This window comes from Chenopodium quinoa, unplaced genomic scaffold (assembly GCF_001683475.1).
Source record: "Chenopodium quinoa cultivar QQ74 unplaced genomic scaffold, ASM168347v1, whole genome shotgun sequence".
NCBI lineage: Eukaryota > Viridiplantae > Streptophyta > Magnoliopsida > Caryophyllales > Amaranthaceae > Chenopodium > Chenopodium quinoa.
The window spans coordinates 1,490,223-1,515,187 of NW_018744955.1; the positions used below are offsets into that span (position 1 = coordinate 1,490,223).

At 34.4% G+C, this 24,965-nt stretch overlaps 1 protein-coding gene across 1 annotated transcript in view; it reads right to left on the minus strand.

Moving 5' to 3' along the window:
- LOC110706415 (probable cytosolic oligopeptidase A) overlaps nt 1-23,038 on the minus strand; it is a 28,504-nt gene extending 5,466 nt beyond the window's left edge. The window contains exons 1-13 of the mRNA XM_021884334.1: nt 22,559-23,038; nt 22,311-22,478; nt 20,713-20,836; nt 17,343-17,419; nt 16,384-16,527; nt 16,011-16,241; nt 15,850-15,940; nt 12,965-13,086; nt 12,187-12,294; nt 11,864-12,109; nt 5,307-5,359; nt 5,035-5,127; nt 4,834-4,951 (exon numbers count right to left, since the gene is read on the minus strand). Of these exons, the coding sequence (XP_021740026.1) occupies nt 4,834-4,951; nt 5,035-5,127; nt 5,307-5,359; nt 11,864-12,109; nt 12,187-12,294; nt 12,965-13,086; nt 15,850-15,940; nt 16,011-16,241; nt 16,384-16,527; nt 17,343-17,419; nt 20,713-20,836; nt 22,311-22,478; nt 22,559-23,023 (2,040 nt within the window). The 5' untranslated portion in view covers nt 23,024-23,038. The remainder of the gene's footprint in view (nt 1-4,833; nt 4,952-5,034; nt 5,128-5,306; nt 5,360-11,863; nt 12,110-12,186; nt 12,295-12,964; nt 13,087-15,849; nt 15,941-16,010; nt 16,242-16,383; nt 16,528-17,342; nt 17,420-20,712; nt 20,837-22,310; nt 22,479-22,558) is intronic.
- Between the last annotated feature and the right edge of the window lie 1,927 nt (nt 23,039-24,965).

The following is a 24,965-nucleotide window of genomic DNA, read 5'->3' on the forward strand; positions in this document are numbered from 1 at the left end:
TGCTTTAGAAAATTGACTGCTAAATCAAATAGTAGAGCTCTAGGCACAAGAACTGGAAATAAAGACGCAATAAACCAAAATTATTCAAACTCAGAATCAATAACTATAAAATAAAAGCAAAACCAGAAATGACACCTCTTTTTTTACCATTGATAGGAAAAAAAACTGTTATGTTGTTAAATTTGAAATTTTCTTACTTAATTCGTTTGTTTACCTTTCCTAATCACTTTCTCAAATATCGTGCCAAAAAGATCCAATGCAAGTATAAAAAATAGAATAAAGATTTATAAAATTAAGGTAATATTACTCCCATGTCCATTTGTCTCTTAATTACGCGTTTGTATTCCTTTTAGGGGAGCCCAAAATATTTTACCTATTTGAGAATCAATCTATTTAAATGTTGTTCTTTTTAATAATATTACCCTCATTAAATTTGTTTAATTCCTCCCATCTCCTTATTTATTTGCTGAGTTGGCGTCCTTTTTTTTGTACTATTGATGCCTTTCGACAGTTCTTCATTAATTCCCAACCAATTTTTTGTCTTTCTCTTTCTCCTCAATTCCACATGCACAATTGTACTTACAAATTTACAATCATGAGAGTTAAGGAATCTCCAATTTCCTATTATCTGTGAAAAAAACCCAAATGGACATGTAATTAATAGATGGAAGGAGTATTATCAAGGATTCCAATAATATTATCATTCTAATTTTTCTTTGCTTCAACTATATTAATTTGATAATGACATTCAAATTTGATAATAACGTAACATATGATATGTACTCTCTCCATCATTTTTTTTATCTTCCAATTTATTATTCATAAAATCAAATTTATAAAACTTTGACCTTAAAAAAATTATCATGTAAATTATTGTTAAATTTGTTCCAATTTGTATTTTCATAATATTATAATTTCATATCTTTTACTAATATGAAATTACATGTATTAATGGTCAAAGTTATAAATGGGAGACCGCACACACACACACACCAAAAAAAAATGCATATTGTTTGACTCTTATGTCATATAAATAATAGTATGTGAATAATATTATTCCATTACTAATAAATTATAATAAAAACTACTACTTACTAAGGCCCTAAATCTTTTACCTTATTAAACTTATTTGAATATAAGTAAAAATAATATCAATTCTATAAAAATAAGTTCAATTTAGCAAAAACAAGTTCAATTTAACAAAAAGTAAGTTCAGTTCTATAAAACTCCCTCCGTTTTTTTTAGTGCCTCATTGGGGTGTGCGGGGAGTTTTAGACAAAAGAGAAATAATATACAAGTGGGAATGGTTAGAAACTTAGAACAAAAAAATTAAAAAAATTAAGAGAGAAATTTCAATGGAGGACCACTGCATGTAACTACCAAGCAATTTCGAATAAGCACATATAATTAAACTCAAGCATGAGTAGTTGAGTACATTTTAGACATCCCAGATTGAGGCTTGAAATTTGCAAGAGATTAGCAAGTACGCTTCACTTATGCTCGAAGAAGTCCCAAGATGAAGCTTGGAATTGGGTGATGAGTTGGAAGTTAGTTGCTGAAGTCAGCTCTAGAAGGGGCGTGCTGAATTGTTTCGGGATGAGTTTGTTAGTCATCCTTGTAATAAATAAAGGAGCTGAAGTAAGGGGAAGGCATTAGAAATTTTGTAACAAGGGAGAGTTCATTCCTCTCAAAAGAAGGCAATTTGTTTGTGGTCCAGTACATCAATTTTGGTGACTTAATTCCTCTATTTTAAGCTTAGAAATCTTTGTTTGATCTATTTTCTAGCAAATTGGTATCAGAGCTACCATCTAAGGTGGCGTAGGAAATTGCAGCAGCAATGGCCATCCTCAACAATCAGTTAGGGACTCCAACCCAAAGGGTATTAGGGTGCACAACGATGGTTTGGCTGAGTGGTGTTAGAGGAAACTCACTTATGGCTGGATATGAGGATGAAGAAGGGGTGTTCCATGGTGGGCAATCAAATTGGAAGTCGAGAAAACTCGAGTTACCGATTTTCGATGGAACTAACCCAGATGGTAGGATTCTCAGAGCTGAACGATATTTTCACTTTTATCGTTTGAGTGAAGAGGTCCAACTTGAAGCTGCCATTGTTGCACTCGATGGCATCACCTTATTATGGTATCAACGGGAAAAGAGAAGGACCCCTTTAAGAAACTGGGAGGTGTTGAAGTGGTTGCTACGGCAATTTTATTCCATCGCCACCATAACCCTACATGAGCAGTGGCCAGGGAACGGTGGCCGATTACCGCCGTCGTTTCATAGAGTTGTTGGGCCCCATTGATGGAGTACCGAAGGAGATTGTGATGGGGCAATACATCAATGGCTTGAAAGATAAAATTCATGCTGAGGTGTGAATCTAAAGGCCTCCAACATTAGATCTGGCTATGGATCTCTCGATGCGGATTGAAGAAAAGACGAAGTTAAGCCCAAAACAAAAAACCCAACCGGCCCAACCACTTGGAGACCACCTTACCCAACCTAATGAATTAACACCTATACCCCAGCTTCAAACACAAACCAAAACCCGAACCAAAACTCCACCACAAACACTTCCCAGCCTAATCGAAACACAACCAACCCTACCCATCGAACCACCGGCGAAATTCGAAGGCTATCGGAGAAGGAGCTTCCACAAAAGAGGGAGTTACGGCTTTGCTTCCAATGTGACGAGAAGTGGAACTTGAAGCATCGTTGCTGACACCGTGAATTAAGTGTACTCCTTACCGTAGATGATGCCGAGGGAGATTAGGAGGATGCCGGCGGTGGTCGAAACCCAACCTACACCCACAATTCTTGCCGATTCGACTCCGGATTGCGGATACCCCAGACCTAAAGTACGCTTCACTTATGCTAGAAGAAGGCCCAAGATGAAGCCTGGAATTGGGTAATAAGCTGTAATTTAGTTTCTGAAGTCAGCTCTAGAAGGGGCAGATTAGTAATTCTGGAAAGTTAGTTATTTGGTTGTTATTCTCCTAGCTTTGCGTGCTGAGTTGTTTTGGGATGAGTTGTAGTAAGGGGAAGGCATTAGAAATTTGAAACAAAAAAATATTCCCTGGGAGAGTTCCTCTCAAAAGAAGGCAATTGGCTTGTGGGTTACTCTGCAATCCAATATATCAATTTTGGTGACTTCATTCCTCTGTTTTAAGCTTAAAATTCTCTGTTTGATCTTATTCTAGCAAAATTTCGAAGACCAAAATATCATCAAATTTGGAGATGAGTGTAGGAAAGACATTTATGAATTATTGGCTCATTTTTAGTGGCGTAACCCATTCGATACAACCCTCCAAGCCTTCCCTAATTCAAAACAAATTCCAAAACCCCTCTACTCAATCAAATGCCACCCAACTCTCTTTCAATCCAACACGTTACGGACAGAATCATCGGCTCCCAAATCACAACTTAATAGGTTAGTTCATTACCAATCTAATAAGCTAGTCAAACCACTAATATCTTTTTCATTTATTGAGGATTATGCTGCAACTTACTGGTAAGCACCTGATATACATGGAAGTTTCAAATTTCAGAATTCCAATGTCAAAGCCTAAGGGCCTATATAGCTATAATTAGAAATAACCAGAGGATAATAACATCTCACCCAATCAAATAAATTCATAAGGCGTTTGTGTAGGGAAGACTAGACTCGATAGCTAAAAAGGCACAATTTACATTTCCTTGCTGGGGAGTGGGGTTAAAAGGGCAAGTCCAATGTTACAAGGGACGGGATTTGATTCAAAACGTGATAAGGAAACGAATACACAGAATGCTACCCGTGGTGAATCCGGTACGATTGGGTACGAAATAGTAAATTAATACGTAGTAAAAAAAATTAAAGGTGATTTTTATCAATAGATTTTATATTAGAAATTAAAATAAATACAAGTATATAATAACTCCTCAATAAAATATGTATTTAGGTGAGTGGATTGCTAAAAAATTAGAGTATATAAAATAAAAAGCCCAAGTTGCTCATTAAAAAAAAGGCCTAGTGGTTGATAGAGGTTTAAGCCCATTCACCAGTTGAAACAAAACCCTAGCCGCCACCCTAGTAAACTATTATTGCTATGTAAAACATGAGAGAGGAGAGAGAAAAAAGTCAGAAAATTTCAGAAATTAAATAAGCAAATGCACGTGAAAGAAGGAAGAGAGAGAATATTGCAGTGCAAATGTCGGGAAACAACCCAATAGAAGTTGCAGAGGAAGAACAACCGTCTTTGATCAGCCACAATTAGGAGTCGCCACCTTCAGCGTTCTGGTTCGTGACCACCAGCGACTCAGGTCGCGTTTGTTCCGCGTTCCGGTTCGCACGAATCAGTTCGCGATTCGTGGCACCGTACCGTGTTCCCTGGAACGTTGGGCAAGTCTATAGAACACTTACAGCAACTTTCAGTCACTTTGTTCCCATAGGCCATAGCTAGATAATTTTCTAGGGAGTCATTCCCTACTTCTGTCACATCAAGTAACTTAAATTTATTTTAAAACTGTTATAGCCTTCATACAAAGGTGCAAAACCTCAATAACAGAGGCACAGAGCTCAACCAAGAGAGAAATGCAAAAAAAAAAAAGGTGTAAAGCAAGAGAAATCCTTTATCTTTGAAAGTTAGACTCGATAAATCACTTCACAAATCTGGAAATAAACTTAGATCCAGAACAAATAGGAATAAAGCAAGTAAGATACCATAGAGCAGCTCTTGAAAATTAGAATAAATCAAATAGGCTTTGCTAAAGAAGCAAAACTGACAAACTGATCATAATATATTATAATATTAGTAATACTCGAAGCATAAAAAGACAGAAATATAAACCAAAGCTAACCTGACGAAGACTCAAAGAACCAGCACGAAAGGTCCTAGCTGCAAGGATTTTCTTGAAAACTTCTTCAGGAAGAGTCTCCCCAGTTTCGTAGTGTTTTGCAATGCCCAACAAAGTGTCTCTGCAGCAACCCACAAGATTCTTAGCCAGGTTTTGGTAGTGATATATGAAGCACATACCAAAGAGATCTCTCCAATAATTTACCTATGGTAGCACCAGTTCTCCATGAATTGAGAAGGAAGTTCAACCGCATCCCACTCAATACCTCGAATACCAGCTACAAGACCCTCATCCTGCCTGTAACCAAATTTTTGTTCCAATCTAATCAATATTTACTAGACAAATAGGCAACCAATGTGTTAGAATCCAACCTGTCGCAACAATACATATAGATATATAGTAGCTATAACCAAAAGTCCAAACAGCCTCAATAAAAGCATAACACTCAGAAATGAAAAAGGGAATTAGGGACATACCTGGTAAGCATATGTTGAAGTGCATGACCAAATTCATGGAAAACAGTCTCAACCTGCAACATGAGTTTGAAGGAAAAACATAACTCCATTAATCCTGCATAGTTATCTTATTGTCAACTATATAAATTCTACATCATAGATCAAATCCAACAATGGATTTTTCTTGTTACAGTGCAACAAAGGAATATTGCTACTTCCAGAATTCTAGTATCAGCAGTTAATTGCATAACTGTACCTTAACAAATTAAATTAAAATCCTAATTTTAAAAAAGCACTAAGACTACATACAGCAACATATTATATTATGGAGTACTTTCTACCACTAGCACAAACACTCAGACACTTCATTAGGGACCAAAACGCGGAACAATTTCATATATACCTGAGTAGTTGCTCATTTACCTATGTTCGTATTTTGTTTCAAAATAATGAATTTTAGACACAAATTTTGATAGTTGAAATTTACACAAGGTAAAGCTGAAACATGTTTATGACTGAAAACACTGATCAAAGGAAACAATGAATGATAGAATGACTATTATATGGATCTTGCTAACAAACGTCCCCAGGGCGCTAGATAACCCTTAAAAATAGTACTTAAAATGGTATTGATATGGAAATGCATGCAAAAATCACGCGTCAATCGTTATAATTAATGTTTATTTGAAGTTAATATTTCTACTTTTAGTTATTTTATCCAACGCCCTCCGGGCATTCATTAGCTTTTGCGTTATTATATTATAATAACATATGCAATATTACTCATAAAAATTGTAAGACCTTATTTCATAGGCGGTAGATATGGGAATGTAATTGTATGTAATTTTGTAAGAGAAGTCCACTGGGAATGTAATCGACATAGACGAAAATTGACTCAACCTGATAATTGGACCCGAAGATTGACCCGACCTAAATTGACCTGACACGAAATGTAAACTCGACTCGACCTGAATTGACCTGACCCGATCTGCGAACTCCACTCAACCTGAATTGACCTGAACTCAACCCGAATTCGACCCGAACTAACATTGACCTGAAACACGAATTAACCAGACCTAAACCCGACCCAAATATTGATTGACCAGAAATTGACCCAACCCAAAATGACCCGACCCGACCCGAACAACCCATTTGCCAAGTCTATCGCCCATGACCTATCAATCGGGTGGTAAGTATTAAGCATATTAGTATATCACACATGAAACAAATTCTCTCTTGCATGTCCATTTTTTATTCCTTATCTTTAATAGGGTCACGTTTGATACTATCTTTAATTCCTCATTATTTGATCCATGAATATTACTCCCTTTTTTAAAAAAAAATTGCATCAATTGGGAATTCACGAAGTTTTAGTAGAGTAATATAATATTGTGAGTGGGTGATAAATTATTATAGTAAAAGTAAGATGGGAACCATGAATGAGAAAGTATGTGATAGATGTTAGATGATTTTATCATTTAATTGGGGACCATGAAAGAGAGAGAAATCAAAAATAATTTAAAAAGGGTTTAAAGTAGGAGAGAGAAATGATAAAATATGGTATAAAGTTACTAAATATAGAAATGATTCATTTAAAAAAAAACACCCATAAAAGCAAAGTGATATAAATAAATAAAATAAAATAAAAAAAAAACGAAGGCGGTATAATATACTTCCTCCGTTTCTTTTTAGTTGACACGTTTCGTTAGTCACGTTTGCCAATGCACAAATTAAATCATTAATATATTTAATTACCGATAAGTAAAAATTATAAAAAGTTAATATTATGAAAATATACATTGTGACGAATCTAACAAGATCACACTTGACTATATTTTTCCTTACATATAAATCACAAAACATAGTCAAAGGGATGTGTGAATAGTGATAAAGTCAAAACGGGTCGACTAATAAAAAACAGAGGTAGTAATAAACTTTGACTAAGGTAAGGGGTATCATATAGAAGCCCCCACTATAAAGAGTCTTGAATAATAGAAGAAACAAGCCTATACCAAGCAATATTTATTTTATTTTATTTTTTAAATTTCAAAAATTGTGTCATTTTATTTACCAATTTCCAAGATTTAGTGAATGCCAAAAATTATGGACATTTTGTATCTACCTTTTTAAACAAAACCAAAGAATCTAACAAACTTAAGTGATGCCAAAATGTCAAAAACTATGGTCATTTTATTTCTATGTTCGCACACATAACTAAGAACGGGAAAAGTTCATCAAGAGTTTCATCCAAAAGTGGCCAATTGACCGGATAGATAGATAAAAAAAGGTCATTAACAACAATTTGGTATTAATAAAAATAAAAATAAAACTCCGGTGACAATTTGGTAAAAAAAAAAAAAAAAAAGCCAAACCCGAAACGGCAATTTGGTAAAAAAAAAAATAAGGTCAGACCCGAAACGACAATTTGGTAAAAAAAAAAAAGCCAAACCCGAAACGAATATTTGGTAAAAAAAAATAACGACAATTACCCTAAAAAGTAAAAAAAAAAATTCCAACAAAATACTTGCGAATGCTTAATTTAGTTCATTTTTCGTAGGTTATTTATATATATATATATGTATATATATACATATATGTATATATATAAATATATGTATATATATACATATATGTATATATATACATATATGTATATATATATATATATATATATAATTTTCCCACCTAATTTTCCAACCCCTTTTAAGGGAATAACAATTTGAATAAAAATATATTTAAATATTTGTTTTCACTTAATTTTCATACTCCTTATTAACAATTTGTTTTTTCTTTTAAAAAAAAGGAGTTGCAAATAAATTTGGTATCGGGATTTAGCAACATAAAAAGAGGATGAAATATTAATTCAAAATTTTAAAATGGGAAAAGTACATTTGAAAACACAATAACCAATTAAATTAGGATTTTTGAACGGTTTGTCAAAAAAATTAGATTTTTTGGTCTTAAAGTCGCTTAAGATTATTTTTTATTGTCACTTGGGATTAGTTTTTTTTTTACCAAATTGTCGGCTAAGTTATTTTTTTTAATCAAATTGTTGATGGGGTCTTTTTATTTACCAATCCGGTCAATTGGCAGGAAGTACTCAAAAGTGCATGATAAAAATCACCATAACCCAATACAACTAACAAATATAATTGAAGTACAAAGTGTTGATTCCCTCAAACCCCCCCCCCCCTCACCCCCTCCCCAACATCAAATACACGTATACAGCTAAAATTGAAGTTTGCAAAAGAAAAGAAAATAGGAAATTGACTCATCAAGTTAATGTGCATAACAAGTTCTACATTAAAGCTAAAGCTTTTTATAATAAAAATCCATGTACTCAGTACCATGTGAATCCAGCTTACTTTGAGATTATACAATGACAAATCAAATTCCGATCAAGTTCACATACCCACAACATGAGATAATGGCCAACCACAACAACAATTTTATAACCCTTAATTTGACCAATCCATGAACTATAGTAAAGATCTAGAATACTCCATCAATTACATCTCAACCCTTAACACCTATTTCACCAAGCATGGCACCAATGGAGTATCCTTGAATACAAATAAGGTCCCATCTCACAATTTTTTTTTTTTTGGAAGTAAGGTCCCAAACTGCCACTTTTTTTATATAAGCTCTTTTCTCACAAACAAGTCATTTTAAAAGGTCCTTTCTCACAAATTTTTCTTATGCTTATTTAACATATATATAGGTAATTCACGAACCAAAGAGTACTGAATAATAAGTAATCCTACCTGGCAGAGTGATTGAAACATCAAATCCATAGCCAGGTTTAGGTTTTGTACATGTTCTAAAATATTTGTGGATTACATCTTCATTCTTTTTTTTTCTATAATAATTCCTTCGTTTCTATTTAGTTAACGCGTTTCATTTTGGCGTCGTTTCTATTTAGTTGACACGTTTCATTTTGGCACACATATTAAGTGGGAAAGAAAGGTTAAAGACAAAATTACTCTTATACCTACCCTACCCACCCACGGATTCACCCATAACAATTACACTATTTCTCTCACATCATTACCATTCACCATCATTCTCTCTTCTCCTCTACTTCTACACCTCCAAACCACCTACTATTTTATCTTTCCAATTTCTTCTAGCAACTAAAACAAAAAGGCACAAATTAGCTAGCTGAAAAATGTCATATACAAGTAGATATCTACAATTAAAGGTTTTATTGGTTTATCCTTTACGGCGTCGTGGTCGGCGAGGCGAGGTTATGGTGGCAGGGCAAGTGGTGTAGCGGTGGTGGTTGGGCGGAGTTGCGGGAAGCAACCTAGGAGAAGCTCTGGGGTCTTTTAATGGGGTTTTCTTTGGTAAATTGGGTATGTTACAAGGAAAAGAGGACAAAGAAGACGTGGTGGTTGTTGTGACGGTGATGGTCTAAAGACGATGAAGTTGATGATGGAGGTGGTGGAGTAATGGGGAAGATAAAAGAGGTGTAAGAAATTAAATCGGACTCTTAGCTAAAGGGAGGAGGGGATGAGTTAAGGAAATTGGTGAGGTTGAAATTGACATTTTGATTAATAAGACTTACCTAAAATAGAAACGTGTCAACTAAATAATAACTTCCCAAAAAGGAATACGTGTCAACTAAAAAAATGGAGGTAGTATAATAATTAGTATCTTCTTCGGGAAAATAAATACAGATTAATTGACTAAAGTTATGTTAATTAATGTGGTTGTTTCTCCCTTCAAATTTTTACCCTCTATTTTTTATAACTTGCAACTATTTTCATTTCACGTTTATCAATGCATCCTTTCAACTAATAATACTTTGAATTATCGATAAGTATTAAAATTAATAATAATAACAAAAATAATATGAATATTTTCCTTAACTTTAAATAATCAAAGCTAGTCAAAGCAGAGTATATATAAGTTCTGCATAATTTTTACAGAGTTGCAAGTAAAAAGAAACGAAGTATTGGTTATAATGTAATTTCATACATTTATGCATCCCAATGTATATTTTCTACCTTAGATTTTTTTTTTTTTAAGTTATATTATTACCCACAGAGCCCATAGTATGAAGTTGTGGGAAAGAGTGATTGAACATAGGTTGAGGGCATGCGCTAGCATTTCAAATAACCAATTTGGTTTTATGACTAGAGATCTACTATGGAAGCAATCCATTTTATAAGACAAATGATGGAGTTTTATAGGGTAAAGAAAAAGGATCTTCAAAAGGTCTTTATTAACCTAGAGAAGGCATATGAGAAGGTCCAAACTCCCAAGATAGGTAGTTTGGTGGGCAATGTCGAAGAAAGGTATCTCACGAAGGTACGTGGACCTGGTTAAGGAATATTGAGATGTGTCAACAAATGTGAGGACATGTGGAGGGTTGACAAAAGATTTCCCTATTACAATTGGATTGCACCAAATCTACATTAAGCCCTTTTCTTTTTGCAACGGTGCTAGATGAAGTAAGTACACCAATTCAAGATGAGGTTCCATGGTGTTTGTTTTGCCGATGATATTGACTTGGTGGATGAAACTAAAGATGGGATTAATTCCCGATTGAAGCAATAGAACAAAGAGGGTTTAAGCTAAGTCACAGTAAGACCGAATATTTGGTATGCCACTTTGGTACTCAAATGGAGACAAGTGATAATGTAGTGAGTTTGGATGGAAAGGATTTGACCATAAATGAATGTTTTAAATATCTTAGGTTGAACATCCATGAAAATAGTGACACGGATAGAATTAAGTCGGGGTGGCTTAAATGGAGAGCGGCCACACAAGTGTTATGTGACCGAAGCATTCCCTTACAATTGAAGGGGAAATTCTACGAGACTGCCATAAGACTAGTATTGCTCTATTGGGGAAATGCGCATTAAAAAGATTAAAGTTACGGAAATGCGCATGTTAAGATGGATGTGCAGGAACACTTTAAGAGATAGAAAAAAAAATGAGATTATTCGCAAGAAAGTAGGGGTGGCAAGCATTGCAGACAAACTAAGAAAAAATCGCTTGCGTTGGTTTGGACATGTAAGACGATGACCCAAGGGTGCATCGATACGAAGAGTGGGACCATAAAGGGGTTAAACGAAAGAGAGAGAGAGACCAAAAATGACTTGGTTGGAATGAGTTAGGAAGGATATAAAGCATATAAATTTGCATGAGGATGAGGCATTGGATCGTAAGGGATGGAGGAGGAAGATTTTTGTTGGTGACTACACGGAATAATCACTTTTGGTTCATATAGTCAATCCCACCTGTGGGATTAAGGCTTTGATTGATTGATATTAAGGTAAATATTGTAAAAAGTTGAATTACATACCAGAATGAATATAACAAGACACCACATGACTATATTATTTAAATATATAAATTACATGTATTTGAAGACGAGTGTGTGAAAAGTGTCAATAGTGCAAATAATTTTTTTTATGTCAGTTACTACATTAATGTTATCTTCTGATTAAATGTTTAATCATGACACTAACTCCTTTATTTAGCAGAATGGTTAATATATGCACACATTCCTAGACAGTTAACAATATGATGTACCACAAACTTGAATTGACTAAGGACGTTGAACTTACTTCACGGAATGTCATAAGGCTTGGCTTGTCACCAAAAGGTGGAGTTTGATTGCAAACCATATGTGCAACAGGCAACCTTACAGAGGAACCATCACGAGACAAAATACGACTTCGAGAAAAAACCTCATCCATCCACGCACCACCTCTTTTTTCTGAGGGACGAGAGTATGGATCAAAATAAAAGTATGATACAGGAGAACCTGAGGAATCCTTGACACAATAGAATCTAACATCTTTGTTCCACATCTATGAACAACATATCGTTAGAATCCTTACAAGATAACATTTTGCAGGTTACAAAGTACTGTAATGATAAGCCTTACTGGAGCTAGACCATCAGCAGGCTCAATATCAATCCCAAATAACTTCTTTGCAAGGGAAAATAAGCCATCCATCACCTTTGGCAATGAAAAGTATGGACGTAGCTCCTCCTACAAAAACAAATTTGAAAACCATCATACATAATTGACTAATTGTATCCCAGTGCAATAAAGAAACAGCTCAGATTCCCCTTGTTGATAAGTGATAACCAAATCCACAATGAAAGTTCCAAAAGACAATGGTTGGTACACATATTTTTATGAAAATGGAAGTACTGAAACACACTTAGGGAGCGTTTGGTTTGAAAAGTGGAAACGGAGTGGAAAGGAAACAAATAAGAGGAGGGAAAGGAATCATTTAGCTGTTACCTTTTCATTTGTTTGGTTTAACTATAGAAAGGGTATTTGTTAAGAGGAGGGTAAGGGTATTTGTTACCCCAAGTTTTTGAGAGGTAACAAATAAGGGGTAATCATTACCCTTAGGTAATGGTAATTGTTACCATGCCTTCAAACCAAACACATGGTAACGGTATTGGTTTAATCGAATCCGTTTCCAATTCAAAAAATACACCAACCAAACGCCCCCTTAAGGTCTAGAAGTACCTCACAATACAGAACAATTTAATTCAAGTTCTCATTACACACCATAGAGGACATAAGACAAATGAAGATATGAGTATGCCCACTAAGACACCAAAATAAAATATTTTTTTTTAAAATAAAAAAATAAAAAAATAAAAGAGAGAGAACACAGATAGAGATTCACAAGAAGGAAGCCAACCTCATTTATATCATACTTTGATTCACGAAGCCTTTCACTCCAAAAGCTAATATCCCAATGGGTCATGTTGTCAGCCTCGGCAGCACCCTGCTGCTTGGAGAAACCTTTTATGTCTTCCAGATCTGAAAAATCAACAAATGTGCTCTAATGTAGAATGAAATTATAGATAATCCCATAGTTCACTCCATAAAAAAATGAGAATGAAGATGCACACAAAAGTTATCAAAGTGCCAGACATTACATTAACATTTGAAGGACTGCATTTGAAAATACTTTATTTGAAGCTGAATACCAACAGGAGTAGGAAGAAAGCCCTAAATCAACCAGCAACATTCTAGCCATCAAACAATTACTACAAGGTTTTTTATTGTTACTTATAATTATTTACTCCAACGATTTGCTAACAAAATCTTTTTTAATGGATCTTACTTCAAAAAAATGTCATGTACGAGCTGCCATTATACACAAACATCATTTTACCATTAAAAAAATAATTAAATAAATTACTCATCACTCATGTAATTGTTGCTTAATTTTGATGATTACTACTTTTTTCAAGAGTTGAACATTGTTAGACAATTATATACAATACACTTAACCTAAGGAGGGGCATTATGGGTAGTCTGGTATTATTAGGCTAATAGTCTTTTGTTTTATTATAAATAAAGAGAGGGGAAAGGAAGAGGCAGACATATTTTTGAAGTGAATCCTTAGGAGAGTCTATTTTGAGAGTGGTGACCTAAAATCACAAATAGAGACTGGCAGCATAAGGTTGCTAGCTTGTACAAACCCCCGTTTTAAAAAATTTCAATCAAAGATTCAATCTTATCACTCTGTTTTCTGTGTTAATTGTGTATGTGAGTCCAGCAAGCTTGAGTCCATTGCATATTATTTCTCTGTTAATACTTTCACACCAGCAATTTTCTGTCGAGTGACATGGCTGATGTAGCTTAATGTTTTCTTTACCCTCCATCTTCACTTTTATCCATCTTCAACTACCTTGAAATTATGTACATTAATAAGAGGTTGATACCCATTAAAGTTATCATAATTATTTGCAATTCCACTACTTGGTTTTTTAAAAGTAAAAGCAAAATTATTAATTTGAAATTTTTTATACAATAAATGTTTAAAAAGGAGGAGAAAAAAGGAAAAATTGAAATGTGTTAATCTACAAAACATTAAAAGAAGAAAAAAGAGAGATAGAGAGAAATTGATAATTTTACTTTGTGATCTTTATCTTATTAATGTACAGTTAAATCAGAAATTTAAAATTAATATTTCTCTTGTTTCAAGAACCTAAATAATGTAATTACAAATAATTATGATAAATTTGATAGGTATTGAATGTAGATTAAATTTTACCTGAATGTAGGACAGCTTAAAATTTAATTAAATCTTATACTTCCAAAGCTACCCATATTTAATAAAATTATTATCACTTTAAAATCTAATAACTACAACAGCTCCAAATATCTTTACCTTTCATCCTATTTGAATCATTTCATGATGATACAGTTATATCAAAATATCAAATCATGAAAATAATCATGATATTAGCTACCTCAAATTCATAAAAAGACAACATAATTAAAGATTCATTTAAAAATTATTCATGGGCAGCATTGTCTCTTGCTGTAATTGACAACTACCAGTACTCATATCCGGTAGGTGGTAGCGATTAATGGATGGAGAAGGCAAACCAAGGCCAAACTACCGTATCCCGTGGCCAGTAGAGTACCAGTAGTTGAAGACATTTACCGGCTAGATACCATTGATTTTTTATTCTTCTAATTATTTTATTTTTATTTTTATTTTTGAGCATCTAGTATTAAAACAACGTCTACATCAGAAAAGCAAGAGGAAGAAACCAATATTGGAGATCCACAACACAAAACATGAATTTAAAATCTTAAGCAACAATATTGCAGGACAATGGAGAAAGCTCGTTGTTGGTTTAATTTATTCACTCCCGGTTTGAGAATAAAAGGAGATACAGTAGGATTGTAGGAGGAAATAGATTGAGGTTATAATTATTTAATGGGCATCTTTGTCATTTGAGTTCTTCAATGTCATTTATCAATCCTGCATTTAGTACTTGTGTATTATTGTGTACAATTTCAACGGAAAAGAACATGGATATAAGCAAAAAGGAGGAAAAAAAAAGTTTCAAATTATATCAGTTTAAAAACTAGGAAGAAAATTCCAAATACAAAGAAAAAAAATTTGATTAAAAATTCTCCGTGCTTAAAGCTGTTTAAATAAAAAAAACAATCATCAAACTTCAATGATAATGAAACGAGTGGTGTGTAAATTTTCTAAGATAAATAGATTTGTATTTAATGACAACATTTATATGATATTTGATGTTCATGATTTTGCACATGTGATTGGAATTACAGATAACAGGTATAAGATGAAAGTTATTCTAGTCACACCCCTTCCTAGGAAAAAAAATAGAATGAAGAGGTGACTAAAGAGGGGGACATTCCCATGTAGAGAGGTTGGTGGAAAAAAAAAAAAGAAAAAAAAAAAAAGAAAAGAATACTAATTTAATGAACAATGTGACCTTTGAGAACATTTTATTTTTATTGTTATTTTTATTGTTATGTAACTTCACAGTAATAAAAGGAAAGTATAATACCAGAACTTAATGCAGTTGATGGGGTACTAATACCGTACTATATTGATATAAATGAAGAAATTCAAATGTCACAAAGACTTGCTTACAAGAATTAGAAACCATAAACTTCACAGCGACAACTTTGTAAACATATATTTGTTAGTTATGTCTAAAGTACAAACGAAAAAGTGAGCAAACCACATAATGGTGTTATATTTATAACATAACAAGTTACAAGAACTAATTCATTTCCAAGAATTACCTTGAACAGCAGAATTCCAAGATGCAACACGAAGCTTTTCTAGGAGTTCTTCTGCTTTATCAACAGTTGCCATTTTCATAGCCATACTCACCTATAAGAATGAACCTCAATAAGTCCAAAGGATACCAGAAAACTATGGACATTTCTTGAATAATAATTACCTCGGCATAATTATTGTATCCAAGAAGCTTTGCCTTCTCCAACCGAAGCTTTAATATTTGGTTGATAATTTCAGTATTATCAAGGTCACCATTCGAAGCACGTGTCACATAAGCCCTGTATACTTCCTCACGTAAAGTGCGATTTTGAGCATGTTGCATAACAGGCATGAAGCTTGGAGCATCTAATGTAATAATCCATGGGCCATTGTCAGCAGTAGCATTTTCATGTCCCTAAAATCAATTATAAAAGATGTAAGATAAATCTAGTTTGTGTCAATAAAAGACCGCATAGTAAGAAAGCTCGAACATTTAATAGACTACAAAGGACAATTATAAAAACTTGTTTTCATATAGTAGTGCCCAGTCAAAATACCTTGGACACAGCTGTTTGAGCAGCCAATCCCAAAGCAGTGGCAGGCAATCCTTCAATTTCTTTTGGGTCGGTCACTAATTTTTCAAATTTCTTCGTTGCATCCAAAACATTCTCCTCAAACTTTTGAGATAGTCTTTGCAATTCCTGCAATCAAATTGCATAGATAAAATTAACAAGATACAACTACGAGCATAGACAAACAAAATGTTGTAAGAGGTTATATCAACAATAAAAGAAAACAAAGAAGATCAAACATGAGAGATATGCTCTCAAGACAGGCTACAAACTTGCACATAAATTGATCAACGGGAACAATTCAAGCAGTAAAGTGGAAAAAGGAATAAACAAAATATGAAGGACGGAAAGAAGTTTCGTGACGGCAAGGCCAGCAGCTCTGGACACATATTCCCTCGAGACAGGTTACAAACTTGCACTTAAATTGATCAAAGGGGAACATTCAAGCAGCAAAGTGGAAAAAGGAGTAAACAAAATATGAAGGATGCAAAGATGTTTCATGGCGGCTAGGATCAGCAGCTCTGGACACAACTAGACTGGTGTAAAGTTCACCAGCTCTTTAATGAATGAATATGCAGTCCAATGTTTAGGAATCGTAAATTAATCTTTCATGCAAATGATGAGCGACTTCTAGATATAAACTCTGTTCTACAAAAGGTGATGCAAGACAGTCATGAATACATAATGAATTATAAATAGAAACAGTAGTAATGACAAGGAAAGTAAACAGAACAGTACTACACAAAATTATGAATGAATATACAGAGAAGACAAAATATTAGTAAAATTATGCAATGCAGGACAGACAGCCCTCAAATACTCAGTATAACGACCTCCTGCAACCCTATACCCTGACCCCAACTACCCTTAAAAAATTTAAGGTCTCCAAACAATGTAAACGATAAAAGGGAACGAAGAATAGAGAAACAAGGAAGAAAGCGTACCTGCTGAATTTTATTAAATTGGTCACGCTTGTCATCTTCGAGAGAAACACCACTGAGAACAGCCTCCTTCAATTGATCTGGAATCAGAGAGCGCAGGGGCAAAACAATAAGGACAATATAATAATCAACACCAACCTTTGAATAAAGAAATAGGCCAAGTTAATTCGTATACCCTACCTCCATTAACTATTAGCTGACATATTTTGACTTCTACAGTATTTACAAATTACAAAAGTTACTGTGACTTCCCTTTATAATTAATACTTGAGAAAAAAAAGTCATATGGGGTCTTGTTATAGTCACAATGTATTTTTTCCAAATATCAACTTTTTACAGTTTTTGCCAATGGATAATTGAAGATATCGATGTTTGAAATCATGCATTGACAAACATGCCTAGAGAAATTAGTGAACTAATATGAAATGGAAACAGGAATTTCAAAGTTTTGAACTTTTTAGATTGCAGAACTGGCCATGACCCATGACAGTAATATCAGTCATTTATACAAAGAGTTTGTTGTATATTTAGTGTTACTAGGGGTTATGATGCCTGCGTTGTAGCTTGTCCTTTGGAAAGAATTTTTGCAATTGGCCCTAATGAGGACCTATTAGCATGGATTTCTTAAAGGAAAAATTGACTAGAATCTCAACTTTGCCTCATTCGCCCAAAATAAACCTAACTTTGGATTATTTTTTAATAATCCGAACTTTAATATGAGTTTGCTTCAAATAATCCGAACTTTGACACGTGTCGGTACTTGATTGGTCAAAAAAATTAAAAATAAAACATATATAAAAAAAAAAGTTTTTTTCTAAGAAAAATAAAAAAAAATTATTAATTAAATACTAATTAAGAAAACCATCACACCAGCCCCAAGTCCCCAACCACTTTCTCCGCTGCCATCCCGACCCCCATCCCCTAACTCCGGCCGCATGCATACCCCCTACACCCACGCTGCCTCCTCACTCTGGACCACCAACCCTCCTCCCCCACGAAACCCCTTAAAAACCAACGGCCCACCATCGAGTCAGCCGCTGTTGTTCTTCTCTACTCCCACACGCCGCCCAACATTGGTTTCTACCATCACCGCTGCTGTTTCTTGGTCTAAAGAGATCGTTGATAATGTTATGGCTCTTGTTCTTGGGCTTTTGCGAAGGACACATCTAGTTTGGGCACCGATAATTGCATGTTTTGGTTACGGTGGTTGTGGTAGAGGTGGGTGTTGGGCTTGGGAGGTAGAGTGGTGGAGGTAGCTGGGTCGGGGTTGGTGTTGGTGGCTCACAGGAGAGAGGAGAGAGGGTGGTGGAGATGGCTAGGTCGTTGGTATTAGTGGTTGGAGTGGTTTTCAACATTAATTTGCTTTTTTTAATTCTTTTGAAAATTATTTATTTTTAAATTAGTTAATTAAATGTAAAATTTTTTTAACAATAATTAAGTGTTAATTAGTACCAAATAATCATGTTATTAAAATAAAATTAAAATTAAATCTTATTTTTTACCAGTCACGTTGTGAGACTAATGACACGTGTAAATTAAATTTTTTACTCCTTCCGTGTTTTAATAAGTGTTACACTTTGATCGACACATAATTTTAGGTAATTTAATTAACTTAAATAAAATAAGAGGTAAGTGAGGTAGTTGGAGCATTAAAGAGTTATAAAATAAAGATAGTGGGGTTAATAAATGTACGAGAAAACATATAATAAAAAGGTAGTAGTTTTAAAAGAGATATAATATTTAAATGTAGTATTTTGCCAAAAAAAAAAGAAGTGTAACACTTATTAAAATACGATCAGATTTGGTAAGTGTAACACTTATTAGAACACAAAGGGAGTAAAAAAATTACCTACTCAATAGGTTATAGATTCATATTAAAGTTCGGATTACTAAAAAATAATCCAAAATTGGGATTATTTTGGGCATATAAAGCAAAGTTAGATTATTCTAGTCGATTTTACCTTCTTTAAAACTATTTTCTTGAAGATGATAAATGTGTTGGATGTTGTGTAACTTTGCAATGTGCCGACAAAAATTATCCATGGCAAAGAAATATAAATGTTTGACACATTTAAGTACTTATTAAGACGAGTCAGCTAAACAAGGAATCACACGAATGGAAAATTGGAAAGAGTAAAAGATATATAGAGTAGCTTTGAATATAATTAAACTAAAGATAATTTTTTATTTAAGAATAATTAACTGATTAATTTAGCCTTAATGGAGGTTACAATTTTTTCGAGTAATAAGAAAAAAGAAGAGTTTTTAAAACTTTTAAATGGGGCAAAATATGGAAACAAACATTTTGAGGAGTATAAACATCCACACCCTATTTATAAGAGCTCTCTCAAACTTTTTAGGGGATGTTTGGTTTATCAAGTTGGAATGGGTTGGTATGGAACCTCATACTAGAGAGAAATGGATTCTAAACCCAATACTAGTCCAAAGTTGCTTGGTTTTAGTGTTGGAATGGATTTTATCCTTCATTAATAGAATGAAATGTGAATCTTGGAGGGGTGGGTATGAGATTCCATGGGTATGGGGGAATTAGAACCCCTTAGGTATGAGATTTCATACTAAAAACCTCAACCAAACAAAAATCTAGATGGAATGGATTCTAACTCCATTCCAAATTTCCAACCCATTCCAAATGATCCAATTAAATGATCCCTAAAAAGTAGGGATTTTAGTCTATAAAAATAAAAGATCAGTACTATAGCTATATTACTCCGTTTATTACATATATAATTAAGAGAATTTAGGAGATTAAAGTTTTTCTTTGTATAATACTCCATCAGCTCGTTTTAAGTAAGTTACAATTACTATGCACAAATATCAAGGTGGTTAGAAGATAGAGAACATGTAACAAGTGAGCACTATGTAAGAAAAGGTAAGAGAGATAAAATTGTGAGGATCATCTAAGAAGAAATAGGAAAGAGTGTCATAAGAGGATTATAGTAAGAAAAAGTAGAAAACAGAGAGTTATATGTGGGGTAAAAGTGGCAAAATGGAAAATGAAACCAACTTTAAGGAATGAGGTAGTAATAATTGAAGCATCATATCAATAAGAGGGGAAGCGTAACCAACTCAATGTCTCAAGGAACGAACGAAAATGAAATATGAAACCAACTTTATGGAACGAGGTTGTAATAATTGAAGCAAGAATTCTATATACTTATAGTCTTATACCGTTGTACATATTATTATTTTGATCTGGATTGGAGCATCAAATATGTGCCTGTACCTTGACAAACACATTTTAATATGGATTTGGTCTACTTTGCACCCCCGCTAAAGGTCACTTATACTTTTGAATTGAAGCTACTTATTATAATTAAAGATTCAACTGAAATTGCAAGATTAAAAAACTCACTTTCAACAATCCTTTTACGAGGCTCACTCAGCTTTGGCCAATCAGGGGACTCTTGAATAGCTTTGAATGCATTGTAAAGTGGCTTGCTTTGGCCCAACCTAAGCTCAAATTTCACCTTCTCAGGCTGAACATACAGAAAAATAAAGAAAGTTAGCACCAAACAAACCTTAATCATGGCTTAGTAGCATGAACTTTCCCCACCTTCAAAGTAAAGGAGCTGTAAACCCAGCTTAAAAATAATCTATCCCTTCTGTTCTTGCAATAATCATGGTTTACAATGATTAAATTCATAAAATTTTCCCAGGACTCTTACTCACCTTCTCTGACTTAAGAGTTGAGAATATATAAGACTCAAGCAATATTGATTCTTCCAGGGGAAAGAATTAAAATGATGGCCCTATACATTTTGAAGCAAAGAATTTGGAAGCATTACAGCTGTTCCGGCCAAAGTCAATCAAGAAACTGGCATGAGATAGGCATTTGAGAGCAGAAGCTAATTTCAGGAATATTGCAGAGGCACCACAGAAAAATGAAGGAAAAAAGAGGGAGACATCCAGTTATTTCTCTCTCATCCAAGGCTGCCTAAATCCTTTAGAAGGGAACCAACAAGAGCTACAGTACTATCCTTTAGAGCCATTGAACAACGACATTCCAAAGAGGAAAAAAAAAATCAAACGATTGCTTTTGAAGGATGGTGAAAGCTCCAAATTCAGAGACCCACAATGATTAAAGTAATGTGTAGGTACTTTTAAACCACATGGACACATTGTAAACTTAGTGGACTACTACAAAGAGCCAAAGCATTTAAAAAATTTCAACCCAAGGAATCTATGGCATGCTAAGGCATACAAAACAAGTGCACATGAGTCAATCAGTCAGTTCCAATGAAATAATATGCCATTTGAAGAGAGATTTTGACAACGAGCATACAAACATTGAAACATATCAAATGACCATGTACATTTCACATCCCATCAGAATGTCATACCAAAGCCACTCATCTAGTTTGTGAGTGTGAGAGTGTTATCTTTATATCTGATACCCTAAAACCCAACTTGTTACTTGATTTTCCAAAAACATAAAACTGTAAATCTCCCTATAGGTGGTTGAATACTTGATTTTCCTTAACTTTTATTTGAAAATATTCGAAAACATTCGACAGATGAGGTTCTGTCGTTAGTACTTCATCATTAGAAGAGTTTCCCAAGTAGATATCAGTACGTTGTCCTAAGCATCATTAACGCCTTTAAATCTGCACTAACTACCAATTTAACCAATCATTCTTTTAGCAAATCATACGTCACTTAGAAAATATTAATGCATTATAGTAGCATTATAGAGTACTGAGTATACAATAACTAACATCCTCCTCATCAGTGTGCAGGACCACCTCAACAACAATAAACTCGAAACGGAGAAAATTACAGTAAAATATATAAGACTATACTCCAACATTAACCTATAAAAATTGTTGTGTCAATAATAAAACTATATATGTCAATAGTAGCATTATCTAAATCGACCACCTGCAATCCAAATGCAAAAAATAACACCAAAAACAGGTAAACTGATGTACAATCTAACATAATTAATCTAACCTGAACTTCTTCGATAGCAGTTCGCAGTTCCGCGCAGTCTTTAACAGACTTAAGATGATTCACCATTCCCCAAACAACACTCAATTTATCAACAATCTTCTCCAAAGGATCCACCAATTTCTCCCATTTCGGCTCAACATTTTTCTCCAATTCATCCAATTCACTCTCCTACAATACAAAATCACACCAATCAAAAATCAAACCACCAAAAACAATCAAAATCAACAAAATGAAATAATCAGAATTACCAATTGCTTCAAAACAGCGCGAATTCCAGGACGAACATGCTCAGGCTTAACCGAATCGAAAGGCGGAAAATCAAACTCCGCCAACAAAGGATTAGACTTGTCAATAGCAGCAGCAATCGGCGAAGAGGCAGTGGTAGCCATAGAAGAGGAAGAGGTCGAAGAGAGAGAAATTGAGGTACTGCGATGGCGAGAAGAGCCGAGGCAGAAGGAGAAGGAAGACGACCAAAGAGGGCAAGGATAAGATTTGCGGAGAAGTTTGGGAGAGTTTCGTGAAGAAGAAGAAAGGTGTCGAAGGTGAAAGAGTGAAGAAGGACGTAAGCGAGGGCGAAGGAGAGAAACTGCGAGAGTGCTGGATAGAGAATAGGAGGAAGCCATGAGAAGGTTGAGTAGAATAAGTAGTGTTGCTACGTTAAGATGCTGCTGCTGGTGGTTTGGGTTGGACTTGGGTACGTTTCTTCGGAACATTGTGTACTTTTTATGATGGGTGTTTTGTGTTGATTTTAACTAAGACTAGATTTGTTTTCAACTATGTTACACGGAAACAGGAAACGGAAACGGAGAAACGGGGAATCGGAGAAACGGAAATTTTAAAATTATTGGAAAGAGGGACACGAAAAATAATAATTAAAAAGACATTTAATTAGAATAAAATAACTAATTGTAAGAAATAATTGAATTGCAAAACATGTGTACTCTACTCCACTACTCCAGTATATACATAACTGAATTGCTTGAAAAATTGAAAAGATACATTAAAAAATTAAATAAAAAAGTAGTATTAATATCAATATCACTACCAAACAAAAACTATTCAATCAATTATCAAGGCAATCATGATTCATGGAGTACCGATCAAATCAAAAGGTTGAAAACTAAAACCAAAAATATAAAAATCGATCGGTAGTACATATCAAAGTCAAAATTGAAACCAAAATACAGAAATCGGCCTGTGGTAATTGGTAATTACCTCGACGTTGTTCCGACAAGTCGGTGACGGCGGCAAACAAGGGTCGGCAACTATGGAAACTAGAACTATGGAATTGCTGCTCTACTGCTCGTAATATGTAAAATCAAGGGGTTTAATTGCCGGGGAAACGCCTATTTACAGTGAGAATCAAGTTTCCCAAGGGTTTCCAAACTTCCCAATTATAAGAGACGTATCCAATATTTAGGAAACTCACATAACCGTTTCGAAACGCGTTTCGAAACGTCATACGTTTCCGAAACGTTTCGGAGACGGTACGTCAGGTAAATTTTTCGTTTCCGTGCAACGCAGGTTTTCAACCAGTTTTAATTTCACCATTGGGTACCGATTTTGATATGAAATAACCAATAAAAAATCGATTTGCAATCTAAACTTCAATGTTAAAGATGAAATTTGAGAGAGAACAAATAGCAAAGATAAATGCATAAATCCTTATCATATCAATCATCAACTTTAATGCAATAAGGGATAATCAAAACTAACACAAAAGTAGGCAAAGAATAGAGGAGAAATCACATAGATTTCAATGATCACAAAGATTGTGGGTAGAGAGAGAAAATATCATTTGATTCAAAATTATGCAAAAGGTGTTCTCAAAAGCAATCTTAGCCTTATTTAAAGGCTTTGCAAACAAACCTAAAGTCTTAAAATTACAACCCTTGAATTATAAATGAAAGGCCAAGATTCAAAGCAAGAAAAACAACCAAAGAAAGAACAAAAACCCGCTACGAAATAAGGACTCTAGAGCGGTCGCTCTAGAGGGTTGGAGTGGTCGCTCCGCTCGAACAGAGAGGTCGCTCCTTAGAGGGGTGCGATCGCTCCAAATCTTTCGTCAAAATTCCCATGTTTGAATGCAACAGCCGCTCTGAAGGGTGGAGCGGAGCTTGATTTCAAACACTCATAACTTCTTCATTTCTTGCTCAAATTAAGCATATGACTCGTTGTTGGAAATCTTTCGGTCTTTAGTTTTATCTTCAACTTGAATCACCTGAAAATAAATTGTAATGAAGAAGATACGGCTGATTTAATTGAGCAATACATTAACAAGTTTCCTCTCTTGGATAACACATGGAATCCTTGGAGTTTTATTCTAAGCAAAAAATGTTACTTGGGTTTGATGATGGTCAACCCCAAGAGGTGACCACCAAGCTAAGGAGTTTAGCACGGCTATGGACGTGTTCTGAAAAATGTAGCTGTAGAGGTAACTGCTAGTAGTGATAGTCATTGTTGTCAAAATCGCGATCCAAATCATAGATCATGCAATCCTACAATCCCATTTAAGCCAAACCATTTGGATCGGATGTAGAATCGCATAGCAAGCAGGATCGTTGTAGGATTGGTCAAGATTGTACAAGATGGTGTAGGATCTTACATAAATGGGTAGGATTGGATGGTCCTATTTTTTACTTAAATTGTTTTTGG